The 12033-nt window shown below is 38.4% G+C and overlaps 1 protein-coding gene across 2 annotated transcripts in view; it reads left to right on the top strand.

Moving 5' to 3' along the window:
* The window catches only part of AKR1D1 (aldo-keto reductase family 1 member D1), a 31327-nt gene extending 20287 nt beyond the window's left edge, over positions 1 to 11040 (top strand). For both annotated transcript variants that reach the window (XM_060155950.1, XM_060155949.1), the window contains 4 exons: positions 4118 to 4227; positions 4913 to 5078; positions 8257 to 8339; positions 10856 to 11040. In XM_060155950.1, coding sequence (XP_060011933.1) covers positions 4118 to 4227; positions 4913 to 5078; positions 8257 to 8339; positions 10856 to 10898 — 402 coding nt within the window. In that variant the 3' untranslated portion in view covers positions 10899 to 11040. The remainder of the gene's footprint in view (positions 1 to 4117; positions 4228 to 4912; positions 5079 to 8256; positions 8340 to 10855) is intronic.
* Positions 11041 to 12033: the final 993 nt, after the last annotated feature.

Genomic DNA, 12033 nt, shown 5'->3' with positions numbered 1-12033 from the left:
GGAAAAGAGAAATGGCCACGATATTAAGTGGAAAGACGAGGATACAAAACGTAATACAGTTTGAAGGCGATTATATTATTTAAAAAGTGCAAATATTGGAAAGAAATATATCAAAATGCTAACCGTGGCTATCTCTGGCTGTGAATTTTACAAGTAAATTTTGTTTTCTTCTTTATGCTTTTCTGTATTTCAAGTCTTCTGCAGTGAGCATATATTACTCTTATAATCACAACAAAATACTATTGTTAAATGGGGATATGACATCCTCTTCCCTCTACTTCATAAAACATTAAGCTGCACTAAAAAATGCTCTTGGAACTGGTAAATATTCACAAACTTGGATTATGGTGGACTTGTTTGTTGAATTCATTGTTATTAGAAACTCAAAAGGATTCATAACAGAAAAAATGAATTACCTACATCATGACAGTAGCCCACAGCTAAATAGAAGTGTTGCCATATTTAGAAGTACCACTTCCAAACTGATACCTCAGCTAGCGCTATATCATATGCTCTCAGGAACAGAGAGCAACAACATTTGCCTTCCTCGTTGATCTCAATCCATCCTTTTATTCCTAACCAATCCCCTACCCAGCATATCCTTCACATCTCCTTCCTGCACCCCTAAGAACAATATTTTGTTCTAAAAATGTTGAAGTGACAAGCAGCTTTCTTCTTACAAATGCACAGAGACAGATGGTGATTTTCGACCTGAGAATGAAAAATAGTGAAAATTTGACAGTGTGTTTCCTCATGCCAAGGAGGAAATACCCTGATCTGTCGATCAGCTTCACAAATATACCCTGAAAGAGAATCAAGGCTTGTTGGAAGATCATAGCCTGAACCTATTCATGTGTCCTGTCGTGTCTGAAAGCAGAATATGTCAAAACTCTAGAGCTGGCAAGGTCAAAGTGCAGGTCTCCCAGCCACCAGCCATGACCCTATGCCCTGGTAGGACCATCTCTACTCCAGAGATACAAAATGAGCAGCTTTCAACCCAGGAATATGGTGAGCATATTTTGGGCATTAGACAGAGTGGACACATTTCATGTGCAAGGGATACATACCTGAAGGCTTGCCTGATTCAAAATTCACGTATTTCAAAACTAATTTTCCCATTAGACTAAATCTAACGTGAAATTTGCAAAATTTTATATTTTTCATTGACTTGGTGAACAAATTGACATAGAATATAACCTCACTCTATAGTCGTTCTCAGAGCTTGAGCAATCCAAGATTCCTTAGTACTCCCTATGATGTCCATCTGAAGCAATGTCCCTCCAGGCTCCGCCCCTGGCTTAGACTGTCTGAAAGCCTTCCTAGCGTCATACAGTGCTCTCCCAGCCCAGTTCAAAGGGGACTGTGGATCTATCTCAAGCCATTTAATCTCATACAAAGTTGCAACACCTAACTCTAGGAACGAAGGAAAGAAGGGAGGTAAGGAGGGACGGAGGGAAGGAAAGAAGAAGGGAAGGAGTAAGGAAACTTTCCACATTCTTCAGCTTTTCCTGATCCTATTCACCATGCCTAACTCACAGGTGTCCTGACACAGAAATTAGTAAATAGTTGTTGAGTGACTTCATTAATGAAATGAAAATTCAATGCAGTTTTTCATGGAAAGACAGAAGAGGTTGGGTTAATTAATGAAAGGACTTTTGCTATTTTCCTTCATGGATTCTGTCCAGCTTTTTAACTTCACCCTGTGAGATTTTGATATCTAAAACTACAGCATTACCAAAGGGTGTTGTAAAACCCTGGACACACCAAGACGCTGACAACTTACATCAGTTTTACCTAGCAAACAAGGAAAAGTAAATACTGCAGCTCCACTGGCTCATTCACAAAGGGCTCTAAGCAGTCCCTAGCAAAGAAGAAGGCAAGTGTGCTTAGGTACCCTTCTCCTTAGAAATAAGGATGACATCAAAGCCCTGCAACATCAGGAACCATCACCACCCTCTACCTTAAACTGAGCATCCGCTCCCAGCCAGAAATGACCAGCTGTACCCCATACGAAGCCCAGCCTACAACAGTCTGCAGCATCAAGAGTGATGTTTCCTAAGATTCTGGCTTTGTCCTTGCTGTATAACTCTTGTTTTCACTCATTCAACAAATGGTCATCAAGCACCTGCCTTATGCCAGGCACTGTGCTAGGTTCTAGGCATGCAAAAGTGACCAAAGACAGGTATAGTCCTTGCTCTCGTGGATCATACACTAATGAAGTCAGGAAAGTTATATGTAATTGGAAACTGAGACAGATGCTCTGAAGAGAAGGAATGTGACTCTCTGAGGTCATACGCACTTGGGTCATGTTAGCCTACCCTCTCCCACCCCCACCCTCACCTCCATCCCTAGAATTTCCTTCACTTAGTGGTCCTTTAGCCATATGCCCTCAAGTTTTTTATCAAAAAACTATCTATGCAAAGATCTTTGTTATATTACATATTATATTATATATTTGAGTTTATATTACATTAACTCAAATTTTTGTTGAGTACGGGTTTCTAGTATGTTGCCCAATGCAACTTTCTGTAAACTCCTGAATTTGTTCACAGAATGGATATTCCTGTTTGTTTTGTTTTTTAATTGTATTAGCCTTATTATGTATACATTTTGTGTTTATATATATATATGTATATACACACACAAATACACACACATATATATGATATATGTATATAGGTAAATACACATGCTATATACACATGTGCATACACATATTTAGGCCAGAGACCATAACAGCACTCCAACTGATTAGAAAGGAGTCCCTGTGGGGAAAAGTAAATGTGTTTGGTGCAGGCAGGCAGGCACGAAAGTAAGGAATTCACACTTAGTCTTTAAGTGATGACGTGACCTGATAAAAAAGAAAAAAATTGTTTGAAAAGATTAGTGTACCAATAAGATAGAAAATGAGAAAGAGACCAAAGGGGGAGAGTGATGCTAGGAGTGGGAGAGGGTAAGGGAAAGAAATACAGTCCACCCTCCATAGCCATGGATGCAGAACCCGCAAATATAGAGGGCCCACTGTACTGCACCATTTCATAGAATGGACTTGAGCATCTCCGGATTTTGGTGTTTGCTGGGGTGGGGGTGTGTGTCCTGGCACCAATCCTACGTGAATACCTAAGGACCACTGTACTGTGGACACTGTGTGTCACTTTTTAGAATTAAGAAATGTTCCCAAGTGGGGGAGAAAACAAAAGTGTCTTAGGGAAAAGGAGGGATCAAGATTATGAGGGGGCAGGGGAAAAAGAAGAAATGGGAGAAACTGACAAGGGGGAAAAAGAAAGTTTATCAAATTAGAAAAAGGAAAGAAGACCCACCTCTAAGAGTTCCAGTTTACCTTTCCACTTCATCAGTAGCATTTTCTTGTGCCTTCTAGAAATGTAACTTGTCAAGTATTTAATACTTTAGATAGTGAAAATAATAATTATATACTTAAAATATTTTAATTAAGACTTGGTTGATTTTAATTAAAAAGAAAGCAAACACGTAGGTCAAAAACTACCGTAGTGTTTAAGAAGAAACTTTGAGAAGAACTTTTGTTGACACATGTGTTTTTAGTGCAGGAATCCTGTCAGTAAGATACAGAAAATGAAACTAGGCTTACACTTAGTGTAAAGAACTCTCCACCAAGAAGACAAAATTCATCTGTAAATTTAGTTTTATACACACTCTACCTCTTGTGAAAATATTCATAGATGTTTGATAGTGAGGGACAGAGGGCTTCTGCAACATGTCACTTCTATTTACCAAGACTGTAATGTGAACCTTGAGACTGCGTGTTTGTTATGGAAAATTGTATTTGCTAGAATATTTACTATAAATAATTGAATCTGTTCACTTAAAGTTTTAAACCGATAGCTGTAAAAATTGAATTTGTCCCCCAATTATTTTAGGATTAACCCACAGATGGTGACCTCACTAACCTTGTTTTAATTCATCTCACCGATATATAAACAATGTAAACTTCCTTGTTGGGAAAAATATGTAAGATTTACCTTGCTATCCAGAATACTTTTCAGTCGATTTTATTGAAGAACTTTTTACAAACTATATAAAATTGCATTCATCCAAAAGCCCTTAATTTTGTGCTCTGCTCTCCAATGCAACCACATAGGTTGAATGCCATCCATATTTCACCCAGCCAAAACTCTTGAAATTTTGCCAACAACATGACATTGTCATTATTGCATACAGCCCTTTGGGGACCTCTAGGAATCCATCCTGGTAAGTAATGCTGTCTGTCTCCTCAGGAAGTATATTTCCTTGGTGTAGAGTATGAGGCTAATGTAAATTACTTGACTGAAATGACTCTATTCAGCTGTGTGATCTTAAGGAAGTAATTTCTTCAAGTCATTCTCCACATATGCAAATTACAGCTAACAAAACCTTCCTCACTGAGGTGTTGTAATAATTGATTAGGCTCTACCTGTAGAAGTGCCTACCAGTACCTTATTATTTGACAAAGAGTCTCTATGACCATATTCCGAAATTTTTGAAATCTCTGTATTCAGTGGCAACACTTCTACTGTGATGCATTCCACAGACTTAAGTAGAAATTTTTCTACTCTAAGATGATTCCAAGAGTTGTGCCTTTGTTTCTTCTACTTCAGTCTTCTTGCCTTCCCCTGTATGCCTACTTCCAACCCCATTCTCTCTATAAGATCCATGAAAGCAATATTATTTACCGTCTGGAAGAGGCAGCTCTGAATCTGCCTGTCTTGATCTTCTCAGACTAAGAGCAAGTCTTCTGAATACTCTGCACTCAGAGAAGTTGGTTACAGGTGACCTGAAGTGTTCTGGATAGGTTACCAGGTGAATGGGGGTCAGAGGAGGAGGGTGATTGGTAAACCGCTGGTTCTCATTACTCGGACTAAATATGATGCATGTTTCGATTTTTTTTTTTTTAAAGGGTGAATGTGTCTTCCCCACCTTTGTTAAAGGATGCACTTCTAAACTCACTGGGGAAAAAATACAATAAGACAGCAGCTCAAGTTGTTTTGCGTTTCAACATCCAGCGAGGAGTGGTGGTCATTCCTAAAAGCTTTAACCCTGAAAGGATCAAAGAAAACTTTCAAGTAAGAGAACTGCTTCTGGAAATGTAAAAAGTAGGGTATTATTTTTTTTAGAGAGAATTTTGTGTTCAGATTAATAAGAAAGTTGCAATGCCTTCATATGTTATTTTATACCTGCTCCCTGACCCCCTCCACCCACACCTGGATTTAATTTTAGCTGAATTTGAGACAATTCCTAGTAATTCAGGGATTTCTTTGCTGCTTGTAGGCTATCTAGCTCCCTTATTTCTTCTGTTTCCTTACCTATTGACTCTGGACACTACCTACTCCCTTCCCCACCAGCACAGCAGGAATAGAAGGTATAAAATTGGAAATTCATAACAGTCAACTTTCCACCTTCTTAATGGCTCTGGAAAAAGTTGGGGACAAATTTGGAAATTATTGAAGAGGATCATTTAGACATCATAAATGCCAACCCCCTTTATTTCCTCTATAAGTAATCTGTAATCAGCATTATAAATATAGGTGAGAAAAGAGGCCACTAGACAATGGAGTGATTAGTTTACTGTGCTACTTCCAAAGAATAAACTGCTAGGTAAATGCAGCCACAGAGAAGTACCATGTAAAGTTAATCAGTTACCCATCAGTTAATAATTTAAATTTCAAAAGTAAGTTGTTTTTTGTCTTACTCATAATTAAAGATAAAAATGAGATAGTATTTATCCCCTCAGATAGGAAAATAATCAGAATGTTAACAGTGTGTGGGAAAACAGGCAGTTTCATATAATACTATTAGAAACATAAAATGATGTAAGATTTGGAGAAGGATGTCATTTTTCCAGATCCATCAAAATTCAAACATACATGTCCATTGACCCAACAATCTTTTTCCCATAGATGTATTTGCATATTCATGCACACATATACAGATGTTTATTACAGCATACTTTATCAGCTAAAAAAAACTGGAAACAATTTTCAATAGGATATTGTAAAACAAATTATGATATATTTGTACAATGAAACAGTATATAGGCATTTTTATTTATTTTTCTTTTTTAACAGAACTCTACTGAGGTGTAATTGAAATGCAATGAACTGAACATAAAGTATAAAATTGGAAAAGTTTTGACATATGTACACACCCATGAAACCATCACCACGATCAAGATAATGAACATAACCAGCACCTCCAATAGTCTCTTCATGCCCTTTTATAATCTATCCCTTCTGGTCCCCAATCCCAAGCAAGCACTGATTTTCTTTCTATCCCCATAGGCTAGTTTGCATTTCCTAGAATTTCAAATAAATGAATTCACACAGTATGTGTGCTTTTATATCCATTTTTAAATAATAAAGTGAAAATATAAGTACTGACATGGGAAGACATCCATGATATTAGACAATTATCTTCAGAGCTTTTTTGCTACCACATGAAGGAATGAAATTCAAATTTACCAAAGAAAAAGAGACATAATTTATTGGCTCTCATAACTGGGAAGTCCCTGGGTAGGTCAGATATGACTGGACACAGGTATTCTAATGATTTATAAAAGGATTGAGTTCTCCTCACCCCCTTTCTCCACATGGTGGCACACACAGATTAATATGGGTTAATCTGTTACCCACATTTAGTAAAGATGATCACAGATAAAGGCTTCTGTCTCTGTCAATCCCTGCTTGTCCTTTTATGGGTCATTGGCTACTCCCATAATAATCACTGTGTCTAATGAAAAAGATACCTTGATTGGTCCCCTGGGCTACATCCCTATTCTTGTGCTGAAGGAGGTGAGGTCATGTGACAAATAGCCCTACTAGGTGCGGGAAGGTGTTAAAGAAAAAGGAAGCTTGTAAGGATTTCTTTTATAAGTGACTGGTTCATTCATGACTGTTTTTATGTTATAATAAATTTCCTTCTACAATCTCATAACTCCAATTCTTGGATAATAAATAATCAAAGGAAAGAATGCTCTGAAAAGACCACTTGGAAACAATCCTTGGGGGAATGACTAAGTAAATCGTATTACATCTATACTATGGATATAGTAGTTAAATAAATAAAGTCAGTCTATATATTTTGACAGAAAAGATCACCAAGACATATTATGTGAATGAGATAAAGCTGCAGAATAATCTAAATATGATACAATTGCATTTTGCTGTTGCTGTGTTGAATGTTTGGAAGGAATCTGTGGGAAGGGGAATAGCACTGGGGTGGTGGGTATCAAGAGGCACTTTTGTTTCTTTTACTCCATACATGTCCATGTATTTCTGTAGTGTTTCATTTCTTTACAAAAAGCATATATTCATGTATTACTTTTACAATTAAAATTTATTCATGTAGGGCTTCCCTGGTGGCGCAGTGGTTGAGAGTCCGCCTGCCAATGCAGGGGACACGGGTTTGTGCCCTGGTCTGGGAAGATCCCACATGCCGCGGAGCGGCTGGGCTCATGAGCCATGGCCACTGAGCCTGCGCGTCCGGAGCCTGTGCTCCGCAACGGGAGAGGCCACAACAGTGAGAGGCCCGCGTACCGCAAAAAAAAAAAAAAAAAAAAAAAAAAATGTATGCATGTAAATTACTAAATTAAAAGTTAAGGGATAGAAAGATAAAATAATAAGAGAAATTATAAACAAATCAACTGTTAAAAATATAAATAAGCTAAAATAAACTATTAAAATGTTCATAAAGGACAATTATAAAACCAAGGTACAAACTGTACAAGCTAAAAAAAAAAAATGAAAAAGTAATTAGAATTAAAAGGTAGATAAAGAGACATTAAAAATGACAAGAGAAAGGATTAATATGATGAACCAAAGCAAATTAAAAGTTAAAAAAAATACATAAGCAAATTTAGAGACTAGGGAATATTTTTGTTAAAAAAAAAAAAAAGTGCACGAAGGCCATAGTCCAGAATCAAAAGTTCAGCATCTTATACCAAAATAATAAGAATTCTTCACTTTTAGATTTTTAGGAGATGTTCTGAATGTGTATTGTTTCAGAACATTTGAAATTTCTTGCAAGGTGTCCCCAGCAGGATTGTCTTAAAGACAAAGGGCAGAAAGAATTCCACCTCCACATGGGTGGGGTGGCCCCCCCGCACTAGCCCAACTCCTCTAAGACATTTGCAGAGATGTTCATAAATCTTTGAAGGGCTCCCACTGCTGGCCTCACTCCCTGATCCCAAGCTTGACCCATCTTCTACTATTATAAATGTCTGTTTTTTTGTTTCTGTTATTTCAGATCTTTGACTTTTCTCTCACTGAAGAAGAAATGAAGGGCATTGAAGACCTGAATAAAAATGTCCGCTTCGTGGAAATGCTCATGTGAGTTCTGGGGGATCATTAATCAGGTTCTGTGCAGTGATGTTGAATTGTCAAGCGTCAACCAACAGGCTCTCATGAACCGGGACCATGTCCATGGAAGGCACAAGGGTAAAGGCCGGTGGGCAGCATGTTCTGAATTAGGAACTTCCTACAAACCTGCATTTTTGCTTAAAAGAATATTTTTGACATTTATGACATTCCCATTGGTTAGGTTAAGGCATCACAGGCTAAAAACATTGAGGAGAATTAAATCAGTTTTCGTTATGTTAATACAACAGCAGCACAGATATGCAAACAACATACTTATTTCTTCCTTAGAAATCAAAGTGGGCACAAATTAGAGCAAAGCTGTCAACAAGAACAATTCCTGGGAGAGAGGCATTAGAGTGCAGTAGAAAGAGCAGCAGGTTGAGTTTTAGACAAATGTTTGCCTATAAGATTTGGAGCTTCTGGCTTCACCTATTGTCTGACTTCCCACAAGCAAAATTCCTTCCAAGTGTTGCCAAATTTAACTATCAACTGAAGTAACCCTTTATTCTCTGAATATTACAGAGCCTTAAAAATAAAAAAAAAGAATATAGTTCATGTATATATACACACGTATATATTTGTATACATACATACCCACATTTTTTCTTCTTAATCATTCTTCATTAATATTTCCAGTTCTTGAAATCACCTGGATACTATTCTTCTTTTTACAATCTTCTCTTTGAGTGTGCATTTAGAAAATGCTCGTTAAGATGGTTCGTATAGTTTGGGCGCTTATCTTATCGGTCCCACTATTTTTCATGAGTCAGAAAGTGCGGACTATGCTAACACTGAATTTCTGAATCAATTTCTGAATTAATAAACAGCTTTCTAATGTGAATTTTCCAGGGGAAAAACTATTTGAAATCAAGAAGCACCTCCTAGCCTCAAGAACATAAAAGTAAACACAAACACAGAACTAACCCTTACATGTTAATTAACAGCTCTTGAAGATAAACTATTTCTATTGAATAAATATCATTAAATTAAAAATAGTAAGAGATAGCCAATCCTCCAATATGCTGTTTTGTTTTGTTTTTTTACAGTTGGTTAGTGACATTATTTGGTTTGACATTTTATTTATTTATTTATGGCTGTGTTGGGTTCTCGTTGCTGCACGCGGGCTTCCTCTAGTTGCGGTGAGCAGAGGCTACTCTTCGTTGCGGTGCGTGGGCTTCTCATTGCAGTGGCTTATCTTGTTGCAGAGCACGGGCTCTAGGCGCACGGACTTCAGTAGTGTGGCACGCGGGCTCAGAAATTGTGGCGCACAGGCTCAGTAGTTGTGGGACACAGGCTTAGTTGCTCCATGGTATGTGAGATCTTCCCGGACCAGGGCTCCAACCCATCTCCCCTGCATTGGCAGGCGGATTCTCAACCACTGCACCACCAGGGAAGCCCGACCTTTGACATTTTTAATACCTAATTCTAGCAACACTGGGAAAATAACTCATCACATCTGGAAATAACTAGAAAAATCAGCTAGGAGAAACAAAGATTAGGCCCCATTGATCAAAAAAATGTATCATTTAGGGATGCTGGGCCAAGGTTCTGCTGCTTTTCATCTGGCTGATCCTTGATATTTGAGAGCCTTCTCTGGTTTTGTTTTATATTTTGATTTAAAGCTCATAGTACTTGCAGAGAACTAAATCTTAGGTGTGCTTCAGTACAGGCACACACACACTCCAGTCCTTCTATAGACTGTTTCGCCATTTTTATTTAAGAGGTAGCTTCATCATTATCATCACTGTCATCATCATCATGGAAACTTACTTTGCTGGTCATCAACTTTCTAAATCTCAAACTTTCAACTCTCAGGAGGCCTAGTGATAGGGGCAAGTAAAAACTCTGAGAAGAGACTGACACTGATTCATGATAGAGTTTTTTTGTTTGTTTGTTTGTTTTTGCGGTACGCGGGCCTCTCACTGTTGTGGCCCGGAGCACAGGCTCCGGACGCGCAGGCTCAGCGGCCATGGCTCACGGGTCCAGCCGCTCCGCGGCATGTGGGATCCTCCCGGACCGGGGCACGAACCTGTGTCCCCTGCATCGGCAGGCGGACTCTCAACCACTGCGCCACCAGGGAAGCCCCATAATAGAGTTTTGAAGAGAAATGCTTATGTGGTTTATTGAAATGGGAGGCAGTTTATATCAAGAGAGCAGAAGGAGGAAGAAGTTGGGACAAAGTGTGTAAGTAGGCAGGTATTGCTCACCTCCTGTGCTTTTGTTTTAAGAAAATGTTAATGTGGAGACAACTAGCCTTCTCCCCCCAAACCCCCCACCCCACACTTACACCCAGGGTGCTATCTGGGGCTTCAGTAAAAGGTGCTGGCTTAAGGGGAAACAGGGGAGGAGAATGGGCACGAAACAGAAATGGAATGAGTAAGAGAAAGAGGGAATGGTCGGTAAAGTTACCAAAGAATGCTAGTAACACATACAGCCATGCAGCATTTGAAGTGAACTTTTTCCCTTTGGGGGAATTGTTTTGGCAGGTGGTGTGACCATCCTGAATACCCATTTCATGATGAATACTGACTTCAGAGAGCTCCGCAACAGATATTTTCCCTCTATGTGTGCCAGGACTTTGGGCTGGGTGGTTCCTCCAGCTATGGAAATCAAAGGAGTTCACTATCCTCAGATGAAATGGTGATGGAGACACACTTAACTTTTGTGTAGTGTAAGTGACTTTGACTTAGCTATGTGGGGGGAAAAAATAGGTTTAAATCTGTTGAAATAACTTGGAAATTATCAGCTAATATTTTATTAAATCAATGTCTTCTGGGTTTCAGAAAGAAAAATATTAGGCTTTAGAAAAGACTTCAAAGGCAACATATGAAGATAAATAACACATGAATTCGGATACTGCTGCCATGGGTAGTCTGAGTTCTTTAGCAGTTAACAGGGCAACAGCAAGGATGGAGAGCTGGACCATGCCAGTGTGCTGGCAGTGGTCTTGATGGTTTGGACCATTGACTGTAATACAGACACAGCCAAGGTAAGATCCACACATGCATTATTAACAGGGAAGTGATTTGCTTCACCTTGAGTAGAGAGAGAGGGCTAAGTATAGAAAAGTCTTACTATAGAGCTAATTAAACACCACAGCGGTCAACAAAGCCATACTGATTTGATTGTTGTTTGTTTCCATCCAATGTGTGTTCGTGTAGCTTTTATCCAGCTTGAAAGATGGATAATTGCTTGTTCTCTCTTGCATGTTTTAAAGGGCCTGAGCTTCAGTAAGCTAGTGATCTATGCTAACACTGCCTGCAACTCCTGCCCCCATTCATTATATGACCACCATTATGCAAAGTGGCTTGAGACAACCTGCATACCCTGCATTGTAAAATAGTCCACAGACCATTATTTCAAAGAAGACATATAAAAAGGAAGCTTTAGGAAACATATTGAAAGAAGAGGTTTTATAGAATCATTAGACTTAAGACTTTGAAAGTTATTGGGATAACTGAATTTTGAGAAAGTAGCAAGTTCAAAAGAACACTGATAATTTTACTATATGTAAATTTTTTAAGTGAATAAAATGATTATTAGAATTCCATAGTAGAGATGTACCTATTTTCAGTCCAGCCAGAGCAGTATATTTTATTCATTCATATTAAGTCACACTCACAGGGCAAGATAGCTCTTCAAAACTTCAAAACATCAAAACAAA

Source organism: Lagenorhynchus albirostris, chromosome 8, assembly GCF_949774975.1.
Source record: "Lagenorhynchus albirostris chromosome 8, mLagAlb1.1, whole genome shotgun sequence".
Taxonomy (NCBI): domain Eukaryota; kingdom Metazoa; phylum Chordata; class Mammalia; order Artiodactyla; family Delphinidae; genus Lagenorhynchus; species Lagenorhynchus albirostris.
The sequence above is the reverse complement of the archived record's forward strand: the minus strand, read 5'-3'. Positions and strand labels throughout refer to the sequence as shown.